This window comes from Takifugu rubripes, chromosome 21 (assembly GCF_901000725.2).
Source record: "Takifugu rubripes chromosome 21, fTakRub1.2, whole genome shotgun sequence".
NCBI classification, from domain to species: Eukaryota; Metazoa; Chordata; class Actinopteri; order Tetraodontiformes; family Tetraodontidae; genus Takifugu; species Takifugu rubripes.
The window spans coordinates 12,197,915-12,225,105 of record NC_042305.1 but is presented as its reverse complement, the minus strand read 5'-3'; the positions used below and the strand labels follow the sequence as shown (position 1 = coordinate 12,225,105).

At 44.6% G+C, this 27,191-nt stretch overlaps 1 protein-coding gene across 2 annotated transcripts in view; it reads right to left on the bottom strand.

Moving 5' to 3' along the window:
- ntrk2a (neurotrophic tyrosine kinase, receptor, type 2a) overlaps nucleotides 1-25,321 on the bottom strand; it is a 40,796-nt gene extending 15,475 nt beyond the window's left edge. For both annotated transcript variants that reach the window (XM_029829710.1, XM_011615563.2), the window contains exons 1-13: nucleotides 24,767-25,321; nucleotides 21,865-21,939; nucleotides 21,077-21,148; nucleotides 20,838-20,906; nucleotides 20,029-20,177; nucleotides 14,147-14,280; nucleotides 13,906-14,038; nucleotides 13,670-13,741; nucleotides 13,339-13,563; nucleotides 13,212-13,235; nucleotides 12,702-12,713; nucleotides 12,530-12,567; nucleotides 12,247-12,346 (exon numbers count right to left, since the gene is read on the bottom strand). In XM_029829710.1, the coding sequence (XP_029685570.1) occupies nucleotides 12,247-12,346; nucleotides 12,530-12,567; nucleotides 12,702-12,713; nucleotides 13,212-13,235; nucleotides 13,339-13,563; nucleotides 13,670-13,741; nucleotides 13,906-14,038; nucleotides 14,147-14,280; nucleotides 20,029-20,177; nucleotides 20,838-20,906; nucleotides 21,077-21,148; nucleotides 21,865-21,939; nucleotides 24,767-25,020 (1,357 nt within the window). In that variant the 5' untranslated portion in view covers nucleotides 25,021-25,321. The remainder of the gene's footprint in view (nucleotides 1-12,246; nucleotides 12,347-12,529; nucleotides 12,568-12,701; nucleotides 12,714-13,211; nucleotides 13,236-13,338; nucleotides 13,564-13,669; nucleotides 13,742-13,905; nucleotides 14,039-14,146; nucleotides 14,281-20,028; nucleotides 20,178-20,837; nucleotides 20,907-21,076; nucleotides 21,149-21,864; nucleotides 21,940-24,766) is intronic.
- Nucleotides 25,322-27,191: the final 1,870 nt, after the last annotated feature.

Genomic DNA, 27,191 nt, shown 5'->3' with positions numbered 1-27,191 from the left:
TAAATGAGTGGAAAATGGATAAAATTACACATTCATGAAGCGAATTCCTGGAGTGACTCTCAGCCAGGAGGCACGGTAAGAAGCTTCCCCATCTCTTCCCTCCCGTCTCGTGCCCAGTTAAAACAACGACTGTCACTGCATCCATCTCTTTTAGACTCTGAGCACACTTCACACAAGCCGAAGCCATTTACTGCTGCACCTCGCCCTGGGCGACGGATGTAAAGAGGCTTTTATGGGATTTCAGGACATCAGGGCCTGTCAGTCACTCTGTTAAAGCAGCCTATTGTCTTCTGCCCAGGGAAGAACATCTAGAATGGTTGTTAGCAGGCAGCAGAGGGCTTTTGATATGAGGCTACTTTAAGGGTCAAAGTGCAAGATTAAGCGTTGGGATGTGCGGCGTATCCAGCTTCTCTGCAGCTGAAGGTGTCGCGGTGTTCCTGGTGATGAATGACTTTTCCCAGTGAGGAGCGCAGCGTTCCAGCGGTGATATTATCTTTACCACAATGTGAAACGACTCATTAGAGAGCGACTGTGAGGTTTGAGAGGGCGTCGGAGATGTTAACAGAAGAGTCGAGGCGCGCCGCACAGCCTGCCGATGCTCAAAGCAACAGCTTCCAAATTACCTGGCACGGAGATCAAAGCATGGCGGGAAAAGTCCATCCGATACTTTGATTTTTTTTTTTTAATGGTTTTTTTAATGGCTTTTAATCATAGCACGGCAGCCAAGAAGAAAAGGGCGAATAAAGGTGTGGTTTGTTTCTCTATGTTGCAAACAAGGTCAAACGTTTCCAAAATTTCCCAGGCCACACTGACAAATCGGGTTTTAGCTGCACACACAGATCTGAATTTTGAGGAAACAGGACCCATCACTGACTTATGTAATCTTTAAAGGGATAGACGGGAGTGCTGCCACCGTCGACCCCAAAGGTCCCAGTGACCCCTCGAGCCCATCACAATACGAGCAAAAACAAAGAAGGATGGTAACACGAACCCCGCCATCTCTAAACTGCCCTGTCAACCCGCTGAACGCAGGAAGTAATCTATCGATCCAGGGCAAGGACAGAGGGAGGGATACGCAGGAGGAAGAGTGTCCGGGGGGGGGGGGGGGGGGTAGAAAAGAGCTGGTCCTGCAAATTAGCTGATGGAAAAGGAAAAAAAACCTAATTCCGATCCAACCGTTAATCTTTGATCAGACTGCTGGGTTTAGAAGTTGGCTGCCTTAAAAGCTCATGTTGAGTCATATGATCTTATCAGCTGTTATTTTGCATTATATTGACTGAAGACATATACAGTGACAGGGTAGGATTTCCTCCAGTCTGCACTTTTTGCCCATATGATTGTGCATGTTCAAGCCTCTTTGGCCTGACGCAGAGCCCTATTACATTCCCAGCTCCTCTGATCCATCCGCTGGTAAAAATAGATCCTTCCTTCTGTCTGTCTGACTGGTATCTTCTTTCTCGTCCATGCGTACCATATACCTCCACATTTTTGCCATCTTCTTTTCTCACATCCTTCCCTTTCTCCTACTCCTGTTTTAAATATCACTTTCACCTTCCTTTATGACCAGTTCCTCCTACTCCCACAGTCCGTCCAAAGCGATCAGCAAGACGAGAAATAAAGACATCGGGGACAGAAACTCCAGTGAGCAAACGCTACACAAAGTCAATTTCAATTGTGCTACACTAATCTTTCTTTAACAAACTGCTGTCATCAGGATTTGTGTCTGCTGTCTCTCCAGAAACGAATGAATAAATAGGTAAATAAATAGAATCAGAATAAATCCCTTTTTGTGTATTTGTTCCGTTAAGCCGCCAAGTAATGACAAGGACAGGGACCAACAGACGGGAAGGTAAACGCGGTGTAATGACGCCCTGGATGTGGCATGAGTTTCAAAGCTGAGCCTCAGACAGTGTATTTCCTTCCGTTTATTGTGTCTGACTGGGCCGTTTGATGAGATTAATGAACGCACAAACACACACAAATTAATTTACAAAAACACACACACGTATTTGAAAAAAAAAGGGACAACAATAAATGATTCCTTTTATTTAAAAAAAGGAAATAAACACTGTCACTCTCATCAAAACGTTTTATAGAACAGCTTTTTAAAGTGCCTTTAAGGATCGTAGACTGTACATGTGCTGTTGCTCCCCTCCCAGATCAACCTCTTTACTCTGTATTAAATTTATTGTTTTAAATCAAAGACAGGTTCAGACTTTCTCAATCAGGACCGTGGAGCTGAAGGAACCCTTCGTAGAAACACATGAAAAACAGAGGTATGGAAATTCCCAAACAGGCATCCCAGACAAAAACATGAAAAAAAGTAGAAAATTAAAAAAACAAAACATATAAAGACAAAGAACAGAAGCGTCCTCCAGTGTTAACAACATTTAACCTTTCTAGCTTATAATATTCTAAGAAATTATCTACTTAAAATGGCTTTGCAATGGATTCTACTTAGGAAATCTCACATTAGCTGTATGAATATCTCATATGGCACATCCATCCATCCATCCATCCATCCATCCATCCATCCATCCATCCATCCATCCATCCATCCATCCATCCATCCATCCATCCATCCATCCATCCATCCATCCATCTATCCATCCATCCATCTATCTATCTAAACTAAAACCAAAATAACTGCCTCACAATGTAAAGCCCCACACTGACCTACTGCTGAAATGGTCGACATATTTGTTAAACAGAGGTGGAGGAAGTCCCGACCCGTCTGACGTTCCGGGGAGTTCCTTCAGTGTCTACCTGCCTTCTGGCAGAGAGCACAATCATGGCCACGTTCACCTTTTTCATAATGAAAAGGTTAATTAGCCCTGAATAAAGTCTACAGTGAGGTGGAGGCAGCCACCAGGACTCCACGTTTCCATCCAACATATCAAACAGCTGAATTTCTGACAGCCGTCTCCCCAGTTTATGTCACATGAACATCATCCAAACTCATTTTCCTCCGGCAATCATCAACAATCACGTCGAAAGATTTGTAGCAAATTTTTGTATCAAAAATAAGCTTTATTACATTTAAGACTAATGTTAAATTTGTGTCTCTAGTAAAGAACAGCTTCGCTCTTCCTTGACACACATTTATCCAGCAATGCTTGTAAGATTAATTTCTTTTATGTGAAGTCTGTTCTAAAGAACGTGATGTACTTTTCCAGAAGTTATTTTCATCATTTTTTTGATGACCAGCCAACAAAAGGTGGGAGCCGACCACAGAAAGGAAACCCGATCACATTCTCCATTTCTCTGTCCATTTTCTAATTATTAAAATGAAGAGGGGAAGAAAAACTCACACCAGCAGAAGGAATGAGCAAACAATGTCTTTATCTGGAAATGTGCATAAGATGCTTAAATATTATGTTCATTTGAATGGATAACTTTATTTAAAGGTAATTGAGACGTAAATTTGATGTAAACGCCCTCCACGCCCCTTTTTTAAAATGCAAATAACGCTGAGGCAACTTCAATATACAGCGAGGTAATGTCATTTTGTAACACCAGCCCCCTGAAAACACAGATAATTCTGCTTTAATGGATTTATTTTATGACGGCATTGGGCCCCCGAGTGTTTACTTATACTCAATTAAGTACCCATTTACTGTTAACCAGCAAAAAATCCTGGTTGGGCTGGAGTGTATCCCAGCAATCGGCCTGAGAGACAGGAATCCAGCCAGGACAGCTCACCAGTCCATCACAGGACACACACACACACACACACACACACACACACACGCACACACACACACACTGTTCACTCCAGTCAAACCAACCTAATTTATAATTTCACACATCCCATCTGAGAGAGAGAGGGAGGGGTGTCCACACAGACTTACGTGACATGTGCACTTATGGTGGAGCGAGTGGAGGAGAATGTCCACCTACAGTGAAGGTGCACATGCATACTTTATAGCCTTACTTAAGCACTCCACATGTGTGTTATGACTAATGTATGAGTGCATTTGTGAATTTAAGCATTTATCTCTGCTCCCGTCTCCACCCGCTCGCAGACGTTGGTACCGGTTTATATTTTGTGTGATCACAAGGGCGGTTTGACAATGCTCTTTTTTTTGGGGGGGGGGGGGGGGGTAACCACAAAAGGCAACCATTCAGATATCCTTAAATTCTGATCTTGTGTCAGTGTCTCCTTTTTTCCCCAGTGAATGTGATGGAGCGATATTGCATGGAGTTGTTTTATTATTATATCTGAGCAGGTGAAGAAGATGGAATTGAAGACTGAAGATGGACTTCCAGGTGATTTAGACATAGCAGTTTGAGCTGTGGCGCCTCTGCACCGTCCCTTCAATCACTTTACAACTCAGTTTAACGCAACAGCTAAAACCTGAAAATATATCCCCAGAAAAAGTTTTCTTTTTCTCGTCCACAATTCCAACCAACCTCACATTAAAACGCAATCCCACCTATTTCTACTAACTTGAAAGAGTCTAAACTTCTGCTCGTGTGCGATCGTGGGTGTGTGCACATGTTTGGGAGTGTGCATTTGTTGAAGATGTGGGTTAATGGTTGTTTCAGTTGTTCAGATCTGAATAATTCATCCAATGGGAGGCTTCTGATGGCTCTTCCTGATTGGCTGATCAGGCGCCTGCGTCCCATCTCCTATATTTGTACAGATGTTATGAGTTATATTATACACCTCTTTATTGTTCTTGGTTGGATGTGTCAACATTACAGTTTAGAGTTTGTTTTTAATATTCTCCTCCTGTGGGCCGATCCCCGTTAGTTTGAGATCACCTCCACTGGGATGTTCTGAAACAACGCACACCCTGAAGGGAAACAGACAATGGTAAAATAAAATAAAAACAAACAAAAATCAATAAAACAAATCAATAAAAATAATAATAACATAAACAATGATAATACTAAACGGCGTAATTACTGATAATGTCAGAATTTGCAAAGTGTGTTATGTTGAACTTGGAGAACAAACACAAGGATTTTTCTTTCATTTTCATTTTAAATTGAAATTAAATGACAGTTTGTCATCATCATCTTCTCATTTCACATTAACTGTATCCTGAAATCCTTGTATTGGTTTTCCATATTATTAATCCATATTAAAATGGGTTAAATGGTGTGAGATTCAGGGTCAAGACAAAAGATATTAGGAGAGAGTTTAAGTAAAAATACACTAATGTTATTCACAACACAGCAGACCTTCTCTGTAACCACATTTATTCAATTTAAAGCAACTTAGCTGTGCATACAACCTACCCTTTGCAGATACACCGAAACGCATCATTTCCTGTTTTGGATGGTTGCATTTAAACGTGACTATTTCAACACGACTAATCAAGCAATCTGTGAACGTAAAGAATGAAAGGGGACACATTCTGGGTTTACCGCTTCTTTTAAAGCAGTTAATATGGCGGTCAGACTTTGATAGGAAATTGCCAATTAGCTGAACAATTTCCAGATTGTAATTAAGCAGAAAGAGAAATCCCGTCCATGCTGCCTGCGTGACTCCTTACATGTCGATTCAGTCTCATCCAGAGTTGTCTGACTGAACTACTGTATGCATGCGAGAGCCTCATTAATTTATTCATTAGACGTTTCAGAAAAAGCTCAGATTAGATGAAATGTTCTACAGATCCACAGCAGAGCACCTGTGCTTATTTCTTTTATACCAGTTACAGAAACATTAATGTTTTCTCACAGTGGGAGTGACTTAACCTTCCTCTGAAGCCCAAACATTAAGCTCATTGATCCAAAACAGAACAGAATTCTGACTTCAGCCTTCAGTCTTAATCAGAATCAGTCGCCTTTTCAAGAAAATGGACTGAACATTGTTTCACATATGCAGACGATGCATTTCTCTTTACACACACACACGCATGCACAGACACACTCACACCCGGGATGCCATGCGGGAGCCTGTGCCAACCACACGTACCATGAACGGAGCGTGAGCGGAGGTGAGCGCTCTGGCAGTTTTCGAGGAAAGGACGCCGCGCCAGACAAAAGTGTTGCATTATTTTCACTCACAGTGAGACTCTCCCGTGACATTTCATAACTGTTTAACTGAGAAAGCGTTTGGCAGGATAAATAATTACCAGCTCCTGCAGCATGAATGCCAACTTTTTAAATACATGTTTACGGATCACCACGCCCTCCACACTCCAGGGTTCAGATCATTAGCATCAGAGCGAACGACGCAGGAGCTAATGAGCACCAAAGGTTGCTCACTATATAGAAGTAGCACAACTCACCTTTGGTTTGTGACAAACCAAAGGTACGATGTGCAAGTGGGGAGCATTTCTAAAGGAAATTCAGTTCGACTACAGCTGGGATGCCTGGTGCTTCTAACCAAACAAGGCTGGCCTCTCCCCTTAGCTGCTGCCTTTCGTTAGTGGGGGAGGTGGATCGAAAATATTCCAAAACTCTTTGGTTTACTGATATAAATAAGGTAGACCCAGAAAATATAGAAACACCAGTCCCCTCTGTCCATTCTGTGGTGCTTTTTGTATTACTGATCAAAAATAAGGCCTGCAGAAAGAGGAGTTTTCTGTCGTTTCACTTTTACCAGTTCGACAAAGCAGAATATTCAGCAGTAATTCAGAATTTATGATTAAACGTCTACGGCCGGCTCACATTTCGGAGTCCCTGTTTGCTCCAGTGTGTGTGTGTGTGTGTGCAGAGGCAGTGATTCACCCCACCTTCAAGACCGTGGTAGTGATGATTATTCAGTATGGGAGCTGTGCTGGTTGGAGATGACGCAGGTTACCATGGCAACAGCATGCCACGGCAACGTAAGATGACACCGTCACGTTACAGCACACCTCATCCTTTTCATAACCATGTCTTCGTCTCCGATACCTTCCAGCATTTCAAACAGGTGTTGGACTTAAACGATCCCATTCTGACGAGATTTAGCCAAACGGGTTCGCCGACCTCTCGTTACTGAACCACCGCAGACATAAAACCACATCACCGCAGGTATTGCTGAAGCTTTTCTTTTTCATATTTTTGCTCGTGGCAATCAAAACGAATTTAATTACGCCACTATTGTGAAGGGATGCTGTGTTTTTAATTGGTAATCAATGTCAATATGGCAGCAAATAAGTTCAGCCCAAAGATAAGCCCCCCACTGTTATTGGACAATTATTACGCAACACTTTTTTCAACACTTTTTTGAGGAATAAAAGAAAACTTGATCAAATTAAGAACATAAACTTTTACAAATGGAATAATAAGTCCCCACATTCACAGCATTTTTTCTACTCTCGCGTTTTTTCTACTCTTGCGTCATCGGTTCTCTCGGGTCATGGTGGCTGTTTGCTCCGGCGTTGCCAGTCAAACAGGAGTCTGATTGACGTGGCGCTCGGAATCAGGTCCCGCTCTATAAATTATGCTCCACCTGTTGCTCGTATTAGGATAATGCACTACATCTAAACTGATTAGTCACAACAACATCAGCGTCAAACAACAATTGAATTATTGCAATTTGAGGTAGATCAACTGATGCATCAACTGCATTTGACAACAAAGCTACTGTTTTAAATTGCCAATGAGTTGAGTTTTTTTATGTAGACTGCTTACCACTAAAAGTGCAGAGTTTAAGTTTCAAATATGATTCTGAAATTTTGCTCTTTTCAGACTTGTATAAACAATAATAATAAATAATAAAGCCACCGTAGGCTCATTATTCTCCTGGTGACATTACATTAAAACTCTATGTCATACTCCATAATATCAAACAGTTGTGGTCACAGCCTATTTTTGCCCGATCGCATCAAAACCCCCTTATTATACATTGTTGCTATGGTTACTAAGCTTGAACTACAGCAGGTGCAACATGCATGATCACTATCCAAACTCTTTACTTTGCTAAAACCTGAAATGTCGGCTGCTTAACTGAATTGCATCAAAAACACCTATTCCTCCCTGATGCACTCACACACACACACCTACACACACCTACACCTACACACACACACACAGATGGGAAGGAACGCTTAAAACAGACAGAGGCTCAGTCTGGACAGGCAGGTGATCAAACAGTCCATCAATAAACCCTCTATCTGTCAAAGCGCTGTATCCAAACATTCTCCATCCACTGTTCCTCTACCACTGTGCATAAAAGTCTGCGCGGAATGTGCCAGCCGATGATCGATAGCTGAAGGCTCATTAACATAGATCTCATCATACAGACATTTTCTGTCCTGCCGAGACAGAAACCCCCACTGATGCAGCATCAACACGCTCTGGCAGCGCTGACATTTCCAGGACGATCAACAGGACCTGTCGCACTGTCTGAACGGGAAAGAGGTCACGACGACGTGACGTACGCAGCGCGAACGTGGACACAAACGCGGGTCAAATGTTTGGACGTGTTTTACAAACTGCTGCCTGGTCTGATGATTTGATTCGGATTATTACGCCTGACAAACTGCAGAAGGACGGTTTAAGCCGGTGATGCATGCACAGACTGTCGGAATACTCTTTTAATACTAATACTCTGCAGAACAACGGGGTGTCAGGCATGTTTCCTCAAAAACTACTTTCCACATCACATCTATGCGTCTTATCTGGCGAGCAGCCCCCAGCCTTTCGCTCGCCCACGGTCGGCCTCACGGCTCAGGACAACTCTTCCTGTTTTGACTCGCTGTTGTGGCTTCACAAAAGTATTTTTACAGCTGTGTTGGAAAGCATACTGTATTCAGCTTTCCCACAGAGTCAAGTAACAGACAGAATACAGTTTGTGTTGCCTGGCCAACAAAAGGAAAATTTGCACGGCACAAAGCTGGAGTTGCTGACGACTGAAGATGAGGATACGTCATAGACAAGGAGGTTAAAGCGTGGGCATGGGTTTAGTGTAGACAACATGAAGGAAAGCTGCAAAAACTTTAACACGAATGGTGAAGCCAATGCAAACAGTAAACTGTACAATTATAAGGTAGAGTTGTTGGTTATCCAGTCAGAAAAAGATAATATAAAACAATCTGAAGAATATGTTTTTGCTGGGATGCTGAAAAAAGAGCGGAAATAACCCTAAAAATGCAGATGTATGTGGCACGGGAGCGCTGAAGCCTTAAAAGCCCCCAACGTACCGTCAAAATCAACGCAAGATAATCAGATTTTTAAAAAGTCTGAAAATTGCGACCGTTTCTCACAGGCGGACTATCATAAATGTACATATTCAATGTTCTGTTCCCACATGGAACTGTGAGTTCCAACTGCGTAATCTGTCACTGTTCTGACTGTTTGCAAAGGTCAGCCTGACCGGAACCACACAGGAAATGATGTAAGAGTGGCACAATGGATTCTCTGACATGCACAAAAACACCACGACGTCTACTGTTGGGCTCCAGCTCCCTGTCCACTCACAATGTGTTACTATCTTTAAAAAAAAGAGGGGGGAAACAGAATTAGAATGGAATCCTTCATGGAATGTTGAACTTTCTTTTTCTTTATGAATAATTGTGAACTCGCCCTCGATGAAGACAGCGCTGCAAAGTCGATCTTGTGCCGCAATATCTGGCACTAAGTGTTCGCACTTTCAAACAAATAAAAAGGAAAGAAAAACACACGATTCCAGCGCCCCGAGGATCTGCCACAGGCATTTTGTTCCACCGCGTCTCAACAAAGGAAACCTCAGAAAATAAATAAATAAATAACACGGTGAAATCATAAACACCAGGCTGAAAACACTTCCTTTTTTGGTATTTTAATATTAGCCATGAAAAAAACGGATTGGTTGTAGCATCACCATTTTGTTTTATGTGTTATAAAACTGTAACTCTGAAATTATGGATCAGTTCATAATCATAAGCAGCTGAAACACACTAACCGAACTCCAGGGGATGTATCAAGAACATCTGCCCAAATGCACGTTTCCTAGATACATTTATTATAGATGATGGGAGCGTTTAAATGTGCAGTTTACTCTGATGAGTCGCTCAATCGAAGTAGAAAATGGACCAATGTCATAGTCAAAATCTAAGTCAAAACGTGTTTAGAAAATAGGAAGATAATAAATAAGACATAATAAATAGGTTCAATCATTTTGGAAGCGTTAAAACTTTATGTCCACTTTCTTTCTGCCGGTTGCAGCAGAGCTGGAGGAGAACTCTGTTTTCTTCCTCTGCGGGTGGAGGAAAAAGAGGCTGGAGGAGGGTGGGGAGGTGGTGAGGGTGCTCAATAAAACCTAGAATAGAGCTGCGCTGACCTTGAGGGTGTCATATTGATCGATCAAGACTGAGGAGCTGTATGTGCGTGTGAGTGAGGGAGAGCGATGGAGGAGTGTGACCCCACCAAACAGAAAACTCAAACCCGCACTATCGATGAATCATTGATAAGTATACAAAAGAGTCCTTCCAACTCTTTCCTGCTCTCTGCTTTTCTTTACACTGCTGCCTTCCTCTGTCTCCGTTTATAGCTTGTTTTCATGTCGTCTGCTCTTCACACTTCCGGGCTTCAGCTGTTTCGCTCTGTGTCAAATGTCAGTTTTAGCATTTTCCAATTCTCCATCCGTCACTTTCTGTTTCTTTCTGCTTGTCATTTCCTTGATGCGATTTCAGTCACACCTGTTCTCTCCCATCGCCTTGCTGCATACCCCGATTCTTCCCTCCCTGCTGGTTCGCCGAGACGACACCACATCCTCGGCTGTCTGCTGGATCTATCTGAGTAGTTGTCTCTGAAGGGGCCATGTGGAAGGGGATTTAAACCTGTGAAGCCTTGAAACGGTTTGAACCCCAGTTTGAAGCACGCCCCCGTACTGCTAGGGATCATTTCTGAATGTACATTGTGCTTGCATTGTTCTTGGAGCTCTGTGTCCCTACCGAGCATGCCTCCGCCTTAAGTTGGTCACTGAATATGGGGAGCCGGGCCTGAGTTGTGAAAGAATCAAGCCTCCGTCCTCTGAGACAAATCCCAAGGCTATCTTCACACTTAGATCAGAAAACTTTCAGCACTGACTGTGTTTATGTGTGGGAGTCCGCATGTACAGGCACGCGTTTGCGATTCGGTAAACCGTTACCATGACGAAGTGCTATCTGAGGTGATGTTACTGTTCTCGAGAAGAACCGTGGTCACCAGTCCAGGACAAACAAATGCTGGTTATGAGCATGAGCGCGGGGCAGCTGTTAATACTCACTCTGCAGCTCGACTTTAACCCCCTCTGCAAATTCAGCTCATCAATGCTGGGGGGGCACATCTGGATGTGTACGAAGCAAAAGAATGGAAAAAGCACCAAGGGAGGAAGGGAACTCCATGACGAAGACCAGAGGGCAGAGAATCACCAGAAACATCACGTAACCCAAAAGCCACATCGAATGCAAAAATGCTTCAAGATGCATGAAATTGCAAGTAGATATAGAATTACACACTGACTATATGAGGTGATGCAGGAACTTTCCTACGTTCAAAGAGAGGAGCCCACAGCACTCTGGGGGAACCATAAATCAATCAATCACCAAACTACCAGACTTCGCACTTTTGGCCTGTGTGTACGTGATCAGTTTTTTCTGACTAAGGTGTGTCTACACTACAGCGCTGATCCAATGGAACCAGGAGGGTTAGTTTTTCCTTACACGTGGGAGTAACCCCCACTAATGCCTCAATCAATTATGAAACATTTTATATTTCAATGGAAAGTGACCAGGTGTTTGTACAGCCAAATGCCTCGTGACATCGTTAAACGTGTCACAAAGAAGGGTAAGTGACTTTAGAATGAAAATAAATCAGCCAAGTTAACGAGCGTAGCAGGCACAAATCAGTTTTAGTATGTCAGTGTGACAAACATCGCAAAGAACAGAGATCAGATTAGTGACACTTTCAGCTGAAGAATAAAAGCAACAGTTTCACATGAGCAAGACGGTTCGGTTGTTTAGTACGCACCGGCATTAAGAGCCCATAAAACCTCTAAAACTGCAGAAATAAGATGGATTCATGCATCTGTTACGAAATAATTTAGCATATGGGCAATTTCCTTTAGGAGATGGATGTTTTCTTGACTTTTAAGGCAAATATCGAATGTGGTAAATGCACCGGCCACGTTGTCGGCTTTGCTGGAGCAGACGTGCGGGAGATTTACATTTAAAATATGTTTTTTGTAAAGCCATTGAAAGCCTCATCACCTTACTTGTTTAAGATTGGATGTTTAGACATCTGTGTTTGGAATTAAATCCATGAAGCCATCCTTGTTAAGTTAGACAAATTACAACCTTTTCAAACATGACGGACACTGATGATGAAGAAACGCTGGCGACTTACCTTTGATGCCGAACTTCGAGTTTCCTCCAAACTTGAGAATCACCAACATTAGAAGAAAACCAGTGAATGCGACAGCAGCTATACCCACCACCACGTAGAGCTGCACAACAAGGAAAGAAGCTGAGGCCACAAATACACACACACAACTTGATCTTGTCCCGTATTGTGTTGGTTTAATTGATTTATGAAATGTGGAGCTCTGTTGTTTTGGGACAGACAGAGTCAATAATTATACAGCAATGATCAGCACAGGGACAACTGACAACTGTAATATGGAGCTTACTGCAAATCCGTCTTCAGGTGGATCCATAGTGGGGGGCTCTGCAGGAGAGATCAGACAAGACAGCAAATTAAGGAAACTACAGTGAAATATTTCTGCTAAATGGCCACAAAGTGAAAATTTTGCAGTTTTTTTTTTCATGACTAGCTTCTGCATGTGTAAAAGGTCTGAATACCTGTGTTTGGATCTGCAGGAAGCGGGGAGAGTTGGGGAAAGAGACGACAAAGACAAGTCAGGTTACAGACCCATTAATGACCTTCAGTGGTAAAATTCTGTGACATGCGCTTGACAAAAAATGAGCTCGTTTCTAAAACATGACCGGCACACACAAACAAAAGTGATGCACGGCATCGGAAAATAACAGCAGCGAGGCCACAGTGTGGACAACAACACAAAGTAACCGGATGGAGGAATGCGACTCACCCTCATCAACTTCAGAGAAAAGAAAATAAGAGAGAGATGCTCTAAATGTAATTATGTTAATTGTGAATGGTTGTTTGTCTATATGTGTTAGCCCTGCGATTGACTGGTGTCCCGTCCAGGGTGTACCCTGCCTCCGCCCATTGAGCTGGTATAGGCTCCAGTCCCCCAATGGATATGATGAGAAGTTAAACATAAACAGCGCTGCTCTCTAAACAAATGTGACAAAAAGACGTTGAAACTTTGGATTACGAATTTCACTCACCATAGTAGGTAGGTTCGGTCATACCTGCACATCAGGGTGACAAATGAAGAAATTAAAGAAACTATCATGCAACCTTTCACGCTTTTGAAAAGCCTGATATTATGGATTTGAGATCTTCTCTCCTCACCCCACGGCTCGAGCATGAAGTGAGCGTCAATCGCCTTTTGGTCCATCCCAAACTTGTTTTTAGCTATTAGCGTGTAGTTGCCATTGTTGAGGTGCGTGGGGTTGTCCAGCTGCAGGCAGCCGTGGTATTCTCTGTCAGTGATGTCATGGATCAACGTCATGATGTAGGCCCCCTCTGTCACGGGTCTGTCATTCTGGAGCCACTGCAGCTCTGGCTTTGGGTTACCTGGTGAGTTTGTGAGGTAAGACAGAAGGAAATGACTGTTTTATTCATTTGTTCTGTGTTGCTTGATCCTGAAAGGAGATTTGACAGGAAAATATGAGTCTCTCACCTGACACACTGAAAGGGATGCACCAGTGATGGTCTGAGATCGCATCGCTCAATTTAGTGATTTTCGGAGGAACTGGGTGCCACAAGGAAAAACATCACAAATCAACAGCGTCAAGACCACAGAGGTCGTATTATTGCCTTAAAACTAGGTCTGTGTGACAGGAAATGATCCTGTTTTCCAAATCTGGTCTACATTGATGATGTCATGTCTGTTTCAGGGGCAAGTGGTGAACGTACAAAGTATGTCCAGCAACAGGGAGGACCCTTTCTCTCCAACAATGTTCTCGGCTGTGCAGCTGATCTTGCTGTTGTGGTCCAGTGATGAAAGGTTGGATAGTCGCAGCCTTGAATTCTGACCCGATGTTGTGATCTGAAAATGCAGGAACACACAATAAATGTTGAAATTTCACCAATTGCACACTTGGAATAATCAGTCTGTGTGTGTGTTTGTGTTGTGTGTGCATGCGTGTGTACAAACCTCATAGCTGGACAACAGTGCCATGCTCCATATTAAGTCAGGTGCTGGCTCACCAGAGGTGGTGCAGGAGAGGTCCAAATTTTCACCCTCCTTTAAAGTAACTCTAGACGGGCTCAGCGTTGCCATGGGAACCTCTACATAGGAAAAGGAGAAAAAAGAGAAGGAAAGGGTCCAAGGAAAGATGAATTTGTGCCCAACCGCTGTCTTTTGAGAACATAATAATTGGGCAGTAAGAGTGGGAAAGCAAGTAAACACTACCAGAGAAGAAGGACACGCAAAGAAAAGAACACAAATTCAGTCTGTCTTTTCTCTCTGTGTTGCATTAGAACACACTGGCCCAAATCGAACAAAGTTTCACAGTGAAGGTTGTGCCGATTGTTCGCGTGTCTTCAGCTCAAGTAGTAAATTGACTGGCCATACTCTGACATCTCTGTCCATGCAAAGTGCGTGTGCGTGTGCGCATGTGTGTGTGTTTATGGTGTGTGTGCCGACCAGGAGGTGACCTGAGATTGACCAATCAGAGTCAATCTGCCTTTCCACCACAATCTCCCTTCGTAAGAGGATCAAAAATACAAACAAAAGCCAGAGAAATGCGGAGAAAAGCAGAGAAGAAAATCTGTTAGAGAAAAATAAGACCTGTGATGTTTACTGTAATCTGACAAAATGGTGAGCTGCTATTTTTTCCCTCCCGCTTCTGAATTTTAGGGAAAAGAACGAAGACAAGAACAGAAAGATAAGATGAGAACGACACGAGGACACTAGATGAAAAAAGCGCGCAAATAATAAATGACAGAGAAGAGGAAATTGAGGAAAAGTGCATTAAAAAAGAAGCGTCTGAGTTGAGGACAGGGGAAGATAAACAAGAGAACAGCAGGAAAGAGAAGAGAAAATTAGATGAAGAAATTGGAAGAAATGGGTGTTAAGAGCTGCTGCAGATAAAACCAGAGAGATTTCTTATCAAACTCTCCTCTCCTTTTATCGAACCTACTCTTCCTCCCCTCCTCTTCTTCCTTTTTTTGTCTGTCGGCAGAATGCTTATCACCAGGGCAACCCGCTTATCACTACGGCAACCTACTCAATCAAATGCAGACACACAAAAAGCCAGCCATTTCACTGGTGACAGGCCAGCTGCCATATCACAACCACATATCTTAACAGACCATCAGTAAATCAGCAGCTCTGCCTCTACTGCAGATCCACACGCACACACACGTGCACAATCAGACCAAAAGTGCAGAAATCCAGGGTTGCAGATTCATGACAAATTACTTCCATATACGCCTGTTTATGAGCACAGTTTTATTAGCCTGGACATCCATGACATTCTGATAGACCAACATCATCCTCACATTTGTCCAGAACCAACAGATGAGTCATTGATGATTCCTCTGTAATATGGCTCAACATGTGGGCCGAGCTGCAGCGCACCTGCAGCCAAAGTGTGAACATCTGGGAGACGCGGGCACCCGGGCAAGGCTAAAAAGAGGACAATAAAAACTTTACAAACTGCCTGGTGCTCCTGTTCCTCCATATCACTTTTTCCCCTCTTCTATAAAAGAATGCAACAGCAGCTGTTAAACCAGATGACAATAGTTAAAAAGGTGCCTTGATGGTGCTCAGAAGGTTCTTTAGCATGTTGGTAGTTTCACCGTGGACTGCAACCCCAAATGTCCATCTGAATGAGTCCTCACTCAGTCATGTTGTTAAAAGCTGTTTAAATTAAGTTCTTCCCATAACCATATTTCTCTTGTATTCAAAGATAATCTAACCTTGAAGAGGGAGCATGTAATTGCAACAGCACCAGGTACCGTTGGCCAGGACCAAGCTCAGTGGGTGTGCTTTGAATTACCAGCATCAAGGCTTTGAATCTGCACTGAATGACTTACAATGATGCCTGCAGTGCAAATTTAAAGGCTAAACATCAGCTTCTATCTGGACGCAACAAAAGATGGAGCATAATGATTCTACATTGATGTTGGAGTTTTCTATTTAGTCCTCTGAAGAGAGGTGGGACCAGGAGATGGAGAAATTATAGGCAGAGGAGAGAAGGTGGAAAGAGCTACACTGTTAAACTTGCATTCACCTTTACAATTGTTGCCCTGAAAGCTCACGAAGTAGGAGCCGAGGAGGGTTTCATAAAACTCTTTTTGCTGCAATTTTTTCAGACAAACTGGAACGAGGAGAGACAGAGCTGTCTGAGAGGATGAAGTCTTTCACACATCATTGACTTTCTATTTGTCAGTCAGTTGAATGGATGCCCATTTGTCTCAGTGCCTCATGACTGTTAAAAAAAAAAAGATATTTTGTTCATTCCCAGGGAAGGAAACAGAAATTGTGAATTGAAATGGTGCGCATGCCTGAGTAGACGATTTTCAGACACAACCTGTCTTTTTATCTTGCTTCGTGTTTTTCTTGCAACCGATACATAAGCTGCAGCGAACAGGTCATTTCTTCAATATGACCCAGAGGTTCCTACGTGAGTGCTCTTTCTGGCAAGAGTTTGGGTTGGTGGACAGATGTTCCCAGTCAATTTCACTTCAGGGACATCAGCCTGTCCAGTTAGGACCCAATAAGGATGGTAAAACCGCTTCACCTGCTGTCGTGCAAATGGTTCAGACATCAGACAGAAAAGAGGGGCAATCAATAAGACAACCCCTATTAAGGAGTGGGTTTGGGGTGGACACAGACCCTTATCCTCTCCACATCCTTTCTGGCTGATTCTTGGCTGCTTTACATTTTTTACAGAGCCGTACAGGCAACAGAAGTTGCATAGGAGAGCAGCTCTGAATGGACAGCAAATTTATACATCACCCTCCAAACAAGGGATGTCCAGGAGACAGGCCAGCATTATCTGCAAGCAGGGTCAGTAGGAACACCGCCAGACCCCTGCAGAATGATGTCCAACAAGCCGCCCTTGTGAAACATTACTGCTTCACGAGGTTGGCACATGCAGCCAGAGACCATCAGGCACAGCAGATTTGCCATTAGCCTCCTCTTCTCTTTGCAGACAAAAGCAGGTCCGTGCCGAGCGCATCGGGAGAGTCCACGAGAGAGTCTGGAGAAGCTGTGAGGAATATTCATGACCAGTTTGACAGCAGGTCAGTGATGTGTTGGTGCGCAGGACCCAGGGTTCCTTCTGGGACGTCATTGCATCCACTGCCAACATGATACACCGCAGACTGTCCAGGAGCTGACTGATGCCGCTCATCAGGAGCAGCGCTCCTCGGGTTAAAGATTCAGATTTACACTGATTATTCTTACACTGTTATTTTTTTAAGGAATTACACTGTGTTCTTGATAAAGATTAAAATGAGAACTTTGATTCATGGAGATCTGGGACGTGTGTTTTTGAAGGACTCTTCTTTCCTTTAATCTTTCCTTTAATCTTTCCCTCAATCAGAATGGACTTCAAATGTTCTTCAAGCTAAATGTGTTTTTTTTATCAAGCGAATATTTATATTTAAAAAAAAAATTCTGTCTTTCTTTTAACAGCAGCTTAACGATGCTGAAGTACAGAATTTTGTGTGAACTAGCGTGAAACACTTTCTGTTTCTGTTCATTTTTTTTCTCTCTTTGACTAATGGACATTCACACATGAATAGAACATACTGCCCACAGAAGCCATCTGGACTCTCTGGGTGTTCTCTGAATTTTGTCGCCCGAGTCTCTGAAAATGACCGTGAAAGCCGACAGGAAAAGCCAAAATGCACAGAAACCTGATCCAGGTAGCCCTCTGTCCTAAGCCATGTCTGGGTTAGGACAGTGAGGTGATAGCCGACCAAATGTAAGGAACAAAAGACAACTTAAGGTCATGAGGTCAAAGGAAGACACACAGGCACAGTAATAAATACAATACAATAAATACAATACGATCGGGGTAATAATACACTTCTCATGCTAAATTGTATCCCTATGAAGGCAAACACGTAAAAAACAGAATTTCTAAAGTGTTTTTGTGAGTGAGATGGAGCACCAGTAGCACCAGTTTAAACCGTCATTCCTCTTGTGGAAGGATGGCACTGCAGTGATTTTAAATTCATTTTTTTGCAGCGGTCAGAAATGGGAGCTACTCTTTTGAGGAGAGTTCCAGTGGTGAACAGTAAACGCAGAGAGAAACAAAGAGTGTGAGCCTCAGAGAGCAGTGACAGCCTGGGGGCATCACCGGGCTTCTGCTCGGCTCTGTGGCCCCTTCAAGTGTCAAATATTTAGAGGGAGAGTCGTGCAAACAGACAGACAGATGGAAAATATAAAAAATCTTGAGGAGGAAGGAAGGAAAGCCTGAGTGAGGGAGCGTCCGAGTCGGGCCAGCATTTAAAGCCCACTGAGGCATCTGTTAGCCCCAGGCCATCATTTGGTGCCTCTGCCCTCACCATGTCACCCTCCTCATATGTCACTCTACCAGGGGGTCCCCTGCCCACCTCTCCAGGGGCCCCGTTGTAACTGTGCAATTGCCAGAAATAGCCTCTGCTAATGGAGGAGAGGGGAGGCAGAAGGGGCTGGATCAATAGGAGTTATCAGTGACGCTGTTGCTTTTCTGCAGGCCCACTTATTGTTTGTGTCCTGTGAGCCCAGACTGCCCTGAGCTATTTCAGACCAGATCACTGACTCTGTCATCAACAGCCAAAATAGTCTTAGATTCATGTTCTGCCTAGAGGGGAGAGCATTCATTGTTTCGCAATCTGCGCCTAAAAATCTTTTCTATGTGTTTGAAAGCATGTAAATCGGACGGGACGTTGTCGCTCTGCAGTAATAAACTGGATTCAACTGGATGTTTCCCCCCCAAAGGCTTGAATAATCCAAACCCCACCCTGAACAAGTTTGTCCAAAGAGAGTGACATTAGTCTCTCAAGACGGACCAAGAAATCAAATGGTAGTGCACAAATTCACTTAGCTGCTGATATTAATGTGTTTGGTTGATGCTTCATAAGTCCTGGCCCGTGTAAGAGGCACACCATGCTTCTTCCCTGCCTCCACAACACATTTGTGCTTTAAATCACTACATAGAGGTTTCAAATACCTTCAAAAAATGATATTTTATCACTAAAACGTGGCTATTGCCGTTGCACTGCAGGAGAAAAATGCTCAACGATGCAGAGATAAGAAAAGGGGTATTTCTGATGCGTTGCAGACGTGTGGCTAATGTAAGTTCCTATAAGGCCAAAAATAATTCCTTCCCCCAGCAAGTGAAACATGACAACCCGAAGAAAAAAGGAAATTAAATCTATCAAGGGAGAGCAGGTCAACGGGGCGGCAGGACCAATACAGATGGTCTTTATAAGATTTCTTTTTTTCCGTGGTGAATGCTGGGAATTTTCCGCCTGCAGTCGTGGAGGTGTTGATGCGTTGATGTATTCGGTTTCGACAGTGTCCTGTAGGTGACCTTTAGTACCTACAGGCCTCGCTTAGAACCACTCTATAAATTTACAAGTGTGAATTGCGGATCGCTCATTTGGCACACGCTCGGTAAATCACAACTTCGGCTCGGCTCGATCTGGCAGCTAATTTTCATTTACTTGAGAAAAAAATCCCTGCAGTTCAGAAATGATGTCAGATGGTTTGGCGCTGAGGCCTTTTCCCCCGGCAGCAGCCAAACCGAAGGCGAGGCCGCGGGGCCGAATTAATTTGGCCATTTATTTGCTCGCCGGCGTGTGAGATGTGGCGGTGTTTTTATTCTGCGTGGCGTCAGGGGAAATCACAACGCACAGAATACACAAAAGCTCCGAGAGTTTGGAACGTGATGGAGCACCCGGGGGGTGGACCGTTCAACTGTGGAGGACGTGTGTGCAAACACAGACCAGCAAAGTCACGTGTGTCGCAGACAAGGGCAACATTAGGTAACATTGCACGCGCGCGCGCGTGTGTGTGTGTGTGTGTGCCCTGACCACAGTTAGGTAGGGTCAGTCTGGACAGCAGCTTGCGTCCTCCTCCATCCTCGATGCAACGCAGCTCCTGAGCATCTGCTTCCTCTCCTAACCACAGCTTGATCCACATGTTCTCACAGGAACAGTGTAGGGGGTTGCCTGACAGGAACCTACACACACACACACACACGCACACACGCACACACGCACACACACACTCACACACACACACGCACACACACACACAGTTGACAAACTGCCAACAATAAAACAGGACAGTACCTGCTATGTTGAGGAAAACTTGATTTATGTGGCGCAAGGCAGTGGCAGTAAATATGAAAGAACTCGTTCAGTGTTTTGGGAAATCCCCATATTTGTAGTCTGACGGAAGGATTTTGATTGATACGACTCTCACATCTGTGCTACGAAACAGATAGCTCGCCGCTAACAGCTACGGGACAGTCTGGCAGCGAGTGACGCAGCAAGTTTTTGTTGAATTTAACCAGCTCCAAAATCCTCTTTCCTGTAATCTAAAATGTGCGAGCTGAGACAGATGGGCATCCTCTACACATGCGGCTGTGTCACATGACTGATGGGAATACACAAAGCATTTGTGCAGAATAAACAAAGCGATCCCAGTCGCTGCCAGGACCTGCCAGAGGCTGGATAAGGAATAATATCTTAGGGTTTAGGTTAATAACAGCCTGCAGGTTAATTGTTGCCTGCCAGATAAGATGTGGGCAGTCGAAATCTTGAGATCAAGGTTAGACTGTGTGGGTAACTGGGGGCTGAACATACTGGTACTGGTAATATACTGGTATTGAACTCACAGATATGAAATATTGAGGTGATGGAATATCCTCCAGGACAGCGTTGACAGGTTGTTATCTTTCAGATTTCTGGATGTAAAATAAAAAATCAGATAGTTATTAACTGCAACACAACGCTGAAACCATATTTAATACATTTTAGTCAAATTGTTCTTACAATTATGACATAGAATGATACAGTAAATGAACCATAAATAAGCCTAATCAGAAAAGGTACATTGTAAAGTGTATCTACTCACAGGTATTGTAACTTGATGTTGTTCTCAAAGGCCAGCTTTGATACATACGTTAGCCTGCTGTTGATCACCGTCCTGACAGAGAGACGACATCGTACCAAGAGATTTACAAGTTAAAATCAAGAAGCAAATGCTAACGAGTTCAAACTATTACTACTAATAATCATTCTGTATGAAAACAAAACAAATATAATGTTCAAGGGTGTGTGTGTGTGTGCGGGGGGGGATCCAGTTGGCTTCAGTATTCCACAGAAAAATCTACATGCTGTGGTCAAAGTTGTTAAATTTGCTTGAAACCATCAAACATTTCTGGCTCCACATCAATTAGAAAGCCATTTGGTGGATTTATTATTTAAATGTTTTTTGATTGAGTCATTCCTGAGCATCTTGTAAATACAGCAGATGTCTCAACAGACTGGAGTATTTTCCCCCACGGAACAAAAGATCCTTTGAATATTAGTTGTTTTATGAACCTGAACAGATTTTTTTTAGTGAAGTAAACAGAATACTGGAAGCTTTGCTGTACTTCAGCATAAGAATGTTGATCTTGGCGAGGCAAGTGGAAGAAAGTCAAACGTGAAACACAGTCACATGGATTATTAATAAGGTTAGGTGTCTTATTGATCTATTAATAGACTATAAGATGCCAATTGAATTATTAATCTACAGTATATCTTAATGTCTCTGTGCTGGTCTGCTCGTCTTTAAATGTGTGACCAGAGCAGATCTAAACCTGTGTGGTGTTACAGCTGTTACAGATGTGAGTGTGCAAACAGGCTGAGAGAACTCACAGGTTCCTGAGATTCTTGTAGTAGTACAGGTCTTTGTCGTTGATGGAGGAGAGGCTGATCTGGTTGACAATGTAGCTGTCGGGAGATACAAGCGCGGGTCAGGAGGCGCCCATTTGTTTAACGGAGGGGGAACAAACACAGGAGCATTTCAACAAGACGAAAGGAACACAATAACCTCGTGTAATTGGAGTCTGAAATGAGAGGGGGGAAAAAAGAAGCTCCTGACGGACTGCAGCTGATGAACGGGACCCGCGAGGGGAAGTCTGTGCACAGAGACAAAAGCCCAGATTTCTCCAGCAGTTTCTGCATTTGCACTTGAGGAAGCCACTTGTGTCGCTAATGAGGAGTTCCAGCCTGCAGGCCAATCAGGCTGTATAGTTTCAAAATATAGAAGGTGGAGGAAACTTCCAGGAGGAAGCGGATCAACCATTTCCCCCAGAAAAGGACGCCGCTGACTCCCTGATTTCAGTCGTACTTGATTTGTCTGAATCAAAAGGCCTTTTCCATTTGCTGAACACAAACAGTATGATTGGCTGGCAGCTGTAATTTAGTCACTGGCAGCTTTCGGCGTAATCAGCCCTTTTAAGCAAATAAAAGAAACGGTGATGTCTCCATCCCACTTCTGCAAATAAAAACAGAATCAAATCCACTCCGAGTTTAGTCGGTTTCATAATCCATCCATCCATCCATCCATCCATCCATCCATCCATCCACCCATCCATCCACACACCCACCCACCCATCCACCCATCCATCCATCCATCCATCATCCATCCATCCATCCATCATCCATCCATCATCCATCCATCCATCCATCCATCCATCCATCCATCCACCCACCCATCCATCCACACACCCACCCACCCATCCACCCATCCATCCATCCATCCATCCATCCACCCATCCATCCACCCATCCATCCACACACCCACCCACCCACCCACCCATCCACCCACCCATCCATCCATCCATCCATCCACACACCCACCCATCCACCCATCCATCCACCCATCCATCCACACACCCACCCACCCATCCATCCACCCACCCACCCATCCATCCATCCATCCACCCATCCATCCACACACCCACCCATCCACCCATCCATCCATCCATCCATCATCCATCCATCCATCCATCCATCCATCCATCCACCCATCCACCCACCCACCCATCCATCCATCCATCCATCCATCATCCATCCATCCATCCATCCATCCATTCATCCACCCAGCCATCCACCCATCCATCCATCCATCCATCCATCCACACACCCATCCACCCATCCATCCATCCATCCACCCATCCATCCATCCATCCATCTATCCATCCATCCATCCATCCATCCATCCATCCATCCATCCATCCACCCTTCCATCCATCCACCCATCCATCCATCCATCCATCCATCCATCCACACACCCATCCACCCTTCCATCCATCCATCCATCCATCCATCCATCCATCCATCCATCCATCCATCCATCCATTCATCCACCCATCCACACAACCATCCATCCATCCACCCATCCATCCATCCTTCCATCCATCCACCCATCCATCCATCCACACACCCATCCATCCCTCCACACACCCATCCATCCATCCACCCATCCATCCATCCATCCATCCACCCATTCATCCACACACCCATCCATCCATCCATCCACACACCCATCCATCCATCCACCCATCCATCCATCCATCCATCCACCCATTCATCCACACACCCATCCATCCATCCACACACCCATCCATCCATCCACCCATCCATCCATCCATCCACACACCCATCCACACACCCATCCACCCATCCATCCACACATCCATCCATCCATCCATCCATCCACCCATCCATCCATCCATCCATCCACACACCCATCCATCCATCCACCCATCCATCCATCCATCCATCCATCCACACACCCATCCACACACCCATCCACCCATCCATCCACACATCCATCCATCCATCCATCATCCATCCATCCATCCATCACTCCCTCTGCGCTGGGCTTGGATACCTTAAATGCCTCCCTCACGCTGCTGCCATCTGGGTATAATGACAATGACTGCGTGGACTTTCTAATCATCTCATCATGTTAACACAAGAGCCACCGCCCACAAACGGGCCAATTATCACTATCTTTCGGTCACCGTGACTCTATTCTTTTGAATGCTGCTGTAATTTAAGGTGCTCTTTAAGCACTCTTTTAAAGAGAGGACCTCCTCACCGCGATGATGTCATTAAAATAATCATTAAGGTGGATGAATAAAGAGAGTTTGGGGTGGAGGCAGCAGCTTGTTTGGGCTTGCATTTGCACTCACTGGGCAATTTCAGGAAAACTGATCAAATCAATGCATCGGGTCATTAGAAATGACACATTTTCATCTCTTCCTATCAGGACCTGAGGTGATATTTTGCTGAATTTTGACTTTAAGGAAAATGTTGAGAACGCCACCTGCCTTTCCTCCACTCAGATCTAAAGACTCGAATCTAAATTGTCTACTTAAAATAATTCTGGTAATTTTTTTAAGGTGGTGGTGGTGGAGAGGGGGGTGTCTGTGGTAATATTTAAACAGTAGTGTACGCGTCCATGCACCAGCACACAAACTGGGCTTTGTCTGGCCGTCAGAATAAAGTCCGTCTTTATCCCTGGGCTGTTTCCAAGACGATTGATCCGGTTTAGACGTGCAAAGGCGCGTGTGCGAGGCAACATTTGCACCCATGTCTCGTTGGAGGTCCTCGCATCTGATTCATTACATAATGTTAAAATACGGGCTGGTTCTGGGTTCACCTGCTGGGACGTGTCCGTCACCTCCAGACAGGGTGAAGGTTGTGTATGAAAAAAAAGTGGGAAAGGGCTGACAAATGGGAGGATTTTAGGGGATTTCTCACTCACATGTCGGTGATGTTCTCCATCTCCGCCTCGCTCAGGATGGGGATGGCGTTGATGTCCCATTCTGGGTCTACGCAGGAGATCCTGGTGCTGCTGCAGGAGCAGGACAGCGGGCATGTCTCAGCTGACATCCACGGATCCGCCGAACCGACCGCCATCCCAGCGACCATAAACAAACCCCACCACAAGCACCGCCACGACCCCGAGCCTGTCCGCGGCGAGGACGCAGGCCCGCTCCCGGGTCCCCAGGCGCTCATTTTAGGATGCCAACTTCAGCTATAACGGCTCGCTGAAACAGCCCCCACGGCCCGGCCCAGGTTGGCTGACCAGCCAGGCAAGGAGACAGGACACGGGCTCAAAGCAAAATCCGGCGCTGAGGTGGAGACAGCGGCGAGAAAACCATCAGCCGGGAGAGGAACAGCAGAGGAGGGACGCAAAACGCAAACGCGCGTCGTCGGTTTCCAGATAGTGTCCTCCAGACTCCCGTCAGTCAGTCAGAATCACACGGCCAGAGAGAGCGCTGGGTGCACGCGTCTCTTCTCTCTCTCTCTCTCCCCCCCCCCCCCCCCCCCCTCTCTCTCTCTCTCTCTTTCTCCAAGTGTCAGTCAAGGTGAGAGAGCCGCGCCGGGATGATGATGATGATGATGATGATGATGACGATGATGAGGGAGGAAAATACGAAGAGGAACTGCACAACTTCCATTTGATGATTGCCCCTCTGCTGTAAGGCAGGTGCAGAAAAGAGGAAGAGGGGGGCACGTCTACGTAAATGCATACATATTTTGACCCTCGCCCCTCCTGACTTCGCTTTTTTGACCCTTTGTCGTCCTTTAAAAAAAAAATAAAAAAAAAAATCTTACTCTCATTCCCTGCAGTGTTATTTGTATTCACAGGCTAATCACGAGTTGCTTGCTTGTTTTCATTTTAGGGCCAAGGTTCGTGGCAGGCTCTGGCCGTCGCCTTGAGTTATGAACAGGATGAGCATCCTTGGGCAAGTGTGTGTGCGCGTGTAAGAGCGACAGAGATTACTTTTGTGGGGGTTTTTTTTTAAAGCGATTTATCTGCAAGCTGTCTGCAGCTGATGTATACAAATATAATAGGAGGGAACATTCATTAACACCGACTAATTGACGCAATCACTCTCATTCTCATGTCATTATAATCATCATCATCATCATCACCCGCTTGTTATGGATGGGGGTTTAGTAAGGAGACGTTCATCAGCAGAAAACATCTGAGAATGACACGTTTGGAATGGAGTCCCCTGCACGTTACTCTAAAACTAATGTGATTAAAGAAGCCGCCTCACAATCAGAACTGGGCTTTTTCTGCATGGCTGTGTGAGCTGACCGGGCCGGGGGAGACCTTAGAAAAGAGCAACAGGCACACACAACAAAAGAGAGGAGCCTTCCTCACCGGCACCCTGTCAAATCATTCCTTCCACACACAGCCAAGGAATATCCTCCATTCGGAACATTTACACATGTGTCACCTGGCAGGCGAGATGGTTGCAGGACAAAACACCTGCCTGCGACCATCAGGCCTCAGCTGCAAGGATTCCTCCTCTGCTCCCACAGCCTGTCGCTATATGCAGCTCTAATCTGACGTGTTTGCTGACGCACAGGCGTCTCTGCTGAATAGAGGAGCGTAATTATGGAGCCTCGTCTCCGTGCTGGCTGCCGGGGTGAGCACATTCTGCGTTGCATTGTCAAAACAAGCTAATGTCCCAATTAGTCCCGGCGCCTTCAGAGATTTGACAGAGGGCTAGAACCACCATCAGGGGCCTTCGACTGGTTAAGCAGGTAATCGCCCCTCTAAAAACCACAGCGTGTTTCACCCATCCAGCCTCCTGTACGTGAAAACACACCAACGTGGACTTGACACGTCCCTCATGAACACGTGCACAACTCTGTGGGTGCTGTCAAAGATTATATTATCAGTATTTAAAGGGATATCCCATTACGCTGCACCCAAAAAACCAAAATACCAAGGTCGGTTTAATTTACTATTATCTCTTTTCCATTTTCCTAAAGAGATCTGGCTCACTGACGGTGCAGCAGTGTTCGAGCACAGGTTTGCATCCATTTGTCTTCACAGAGACACAATTACATCATCCCGTAAATTCCAGAAAGTGCATCCAAAAAGGGTCACTTTAATTTAAAAAAAAAAAAAGATTTTCAGTTTTTTATTGGAAAACCATATCAAGCACAGTGGCCAGGACTCTTGCTTGTTTTATTTTATGGAGCGTCCTTGAGCAGCAGGACATCATGTAGCTGGTGCTGTACGGGAGTTTCACAGCTTCACCCTCCTTCTCGTGTGTGATTAAGCTCCGCTGAGACTTCAGCTTCTGAAATATTCAAGACAAATCCCACTACCAGTGCCCTAAACTGGGGATTCATTTAATTTGCATCTCTTTCATTGAGCATTG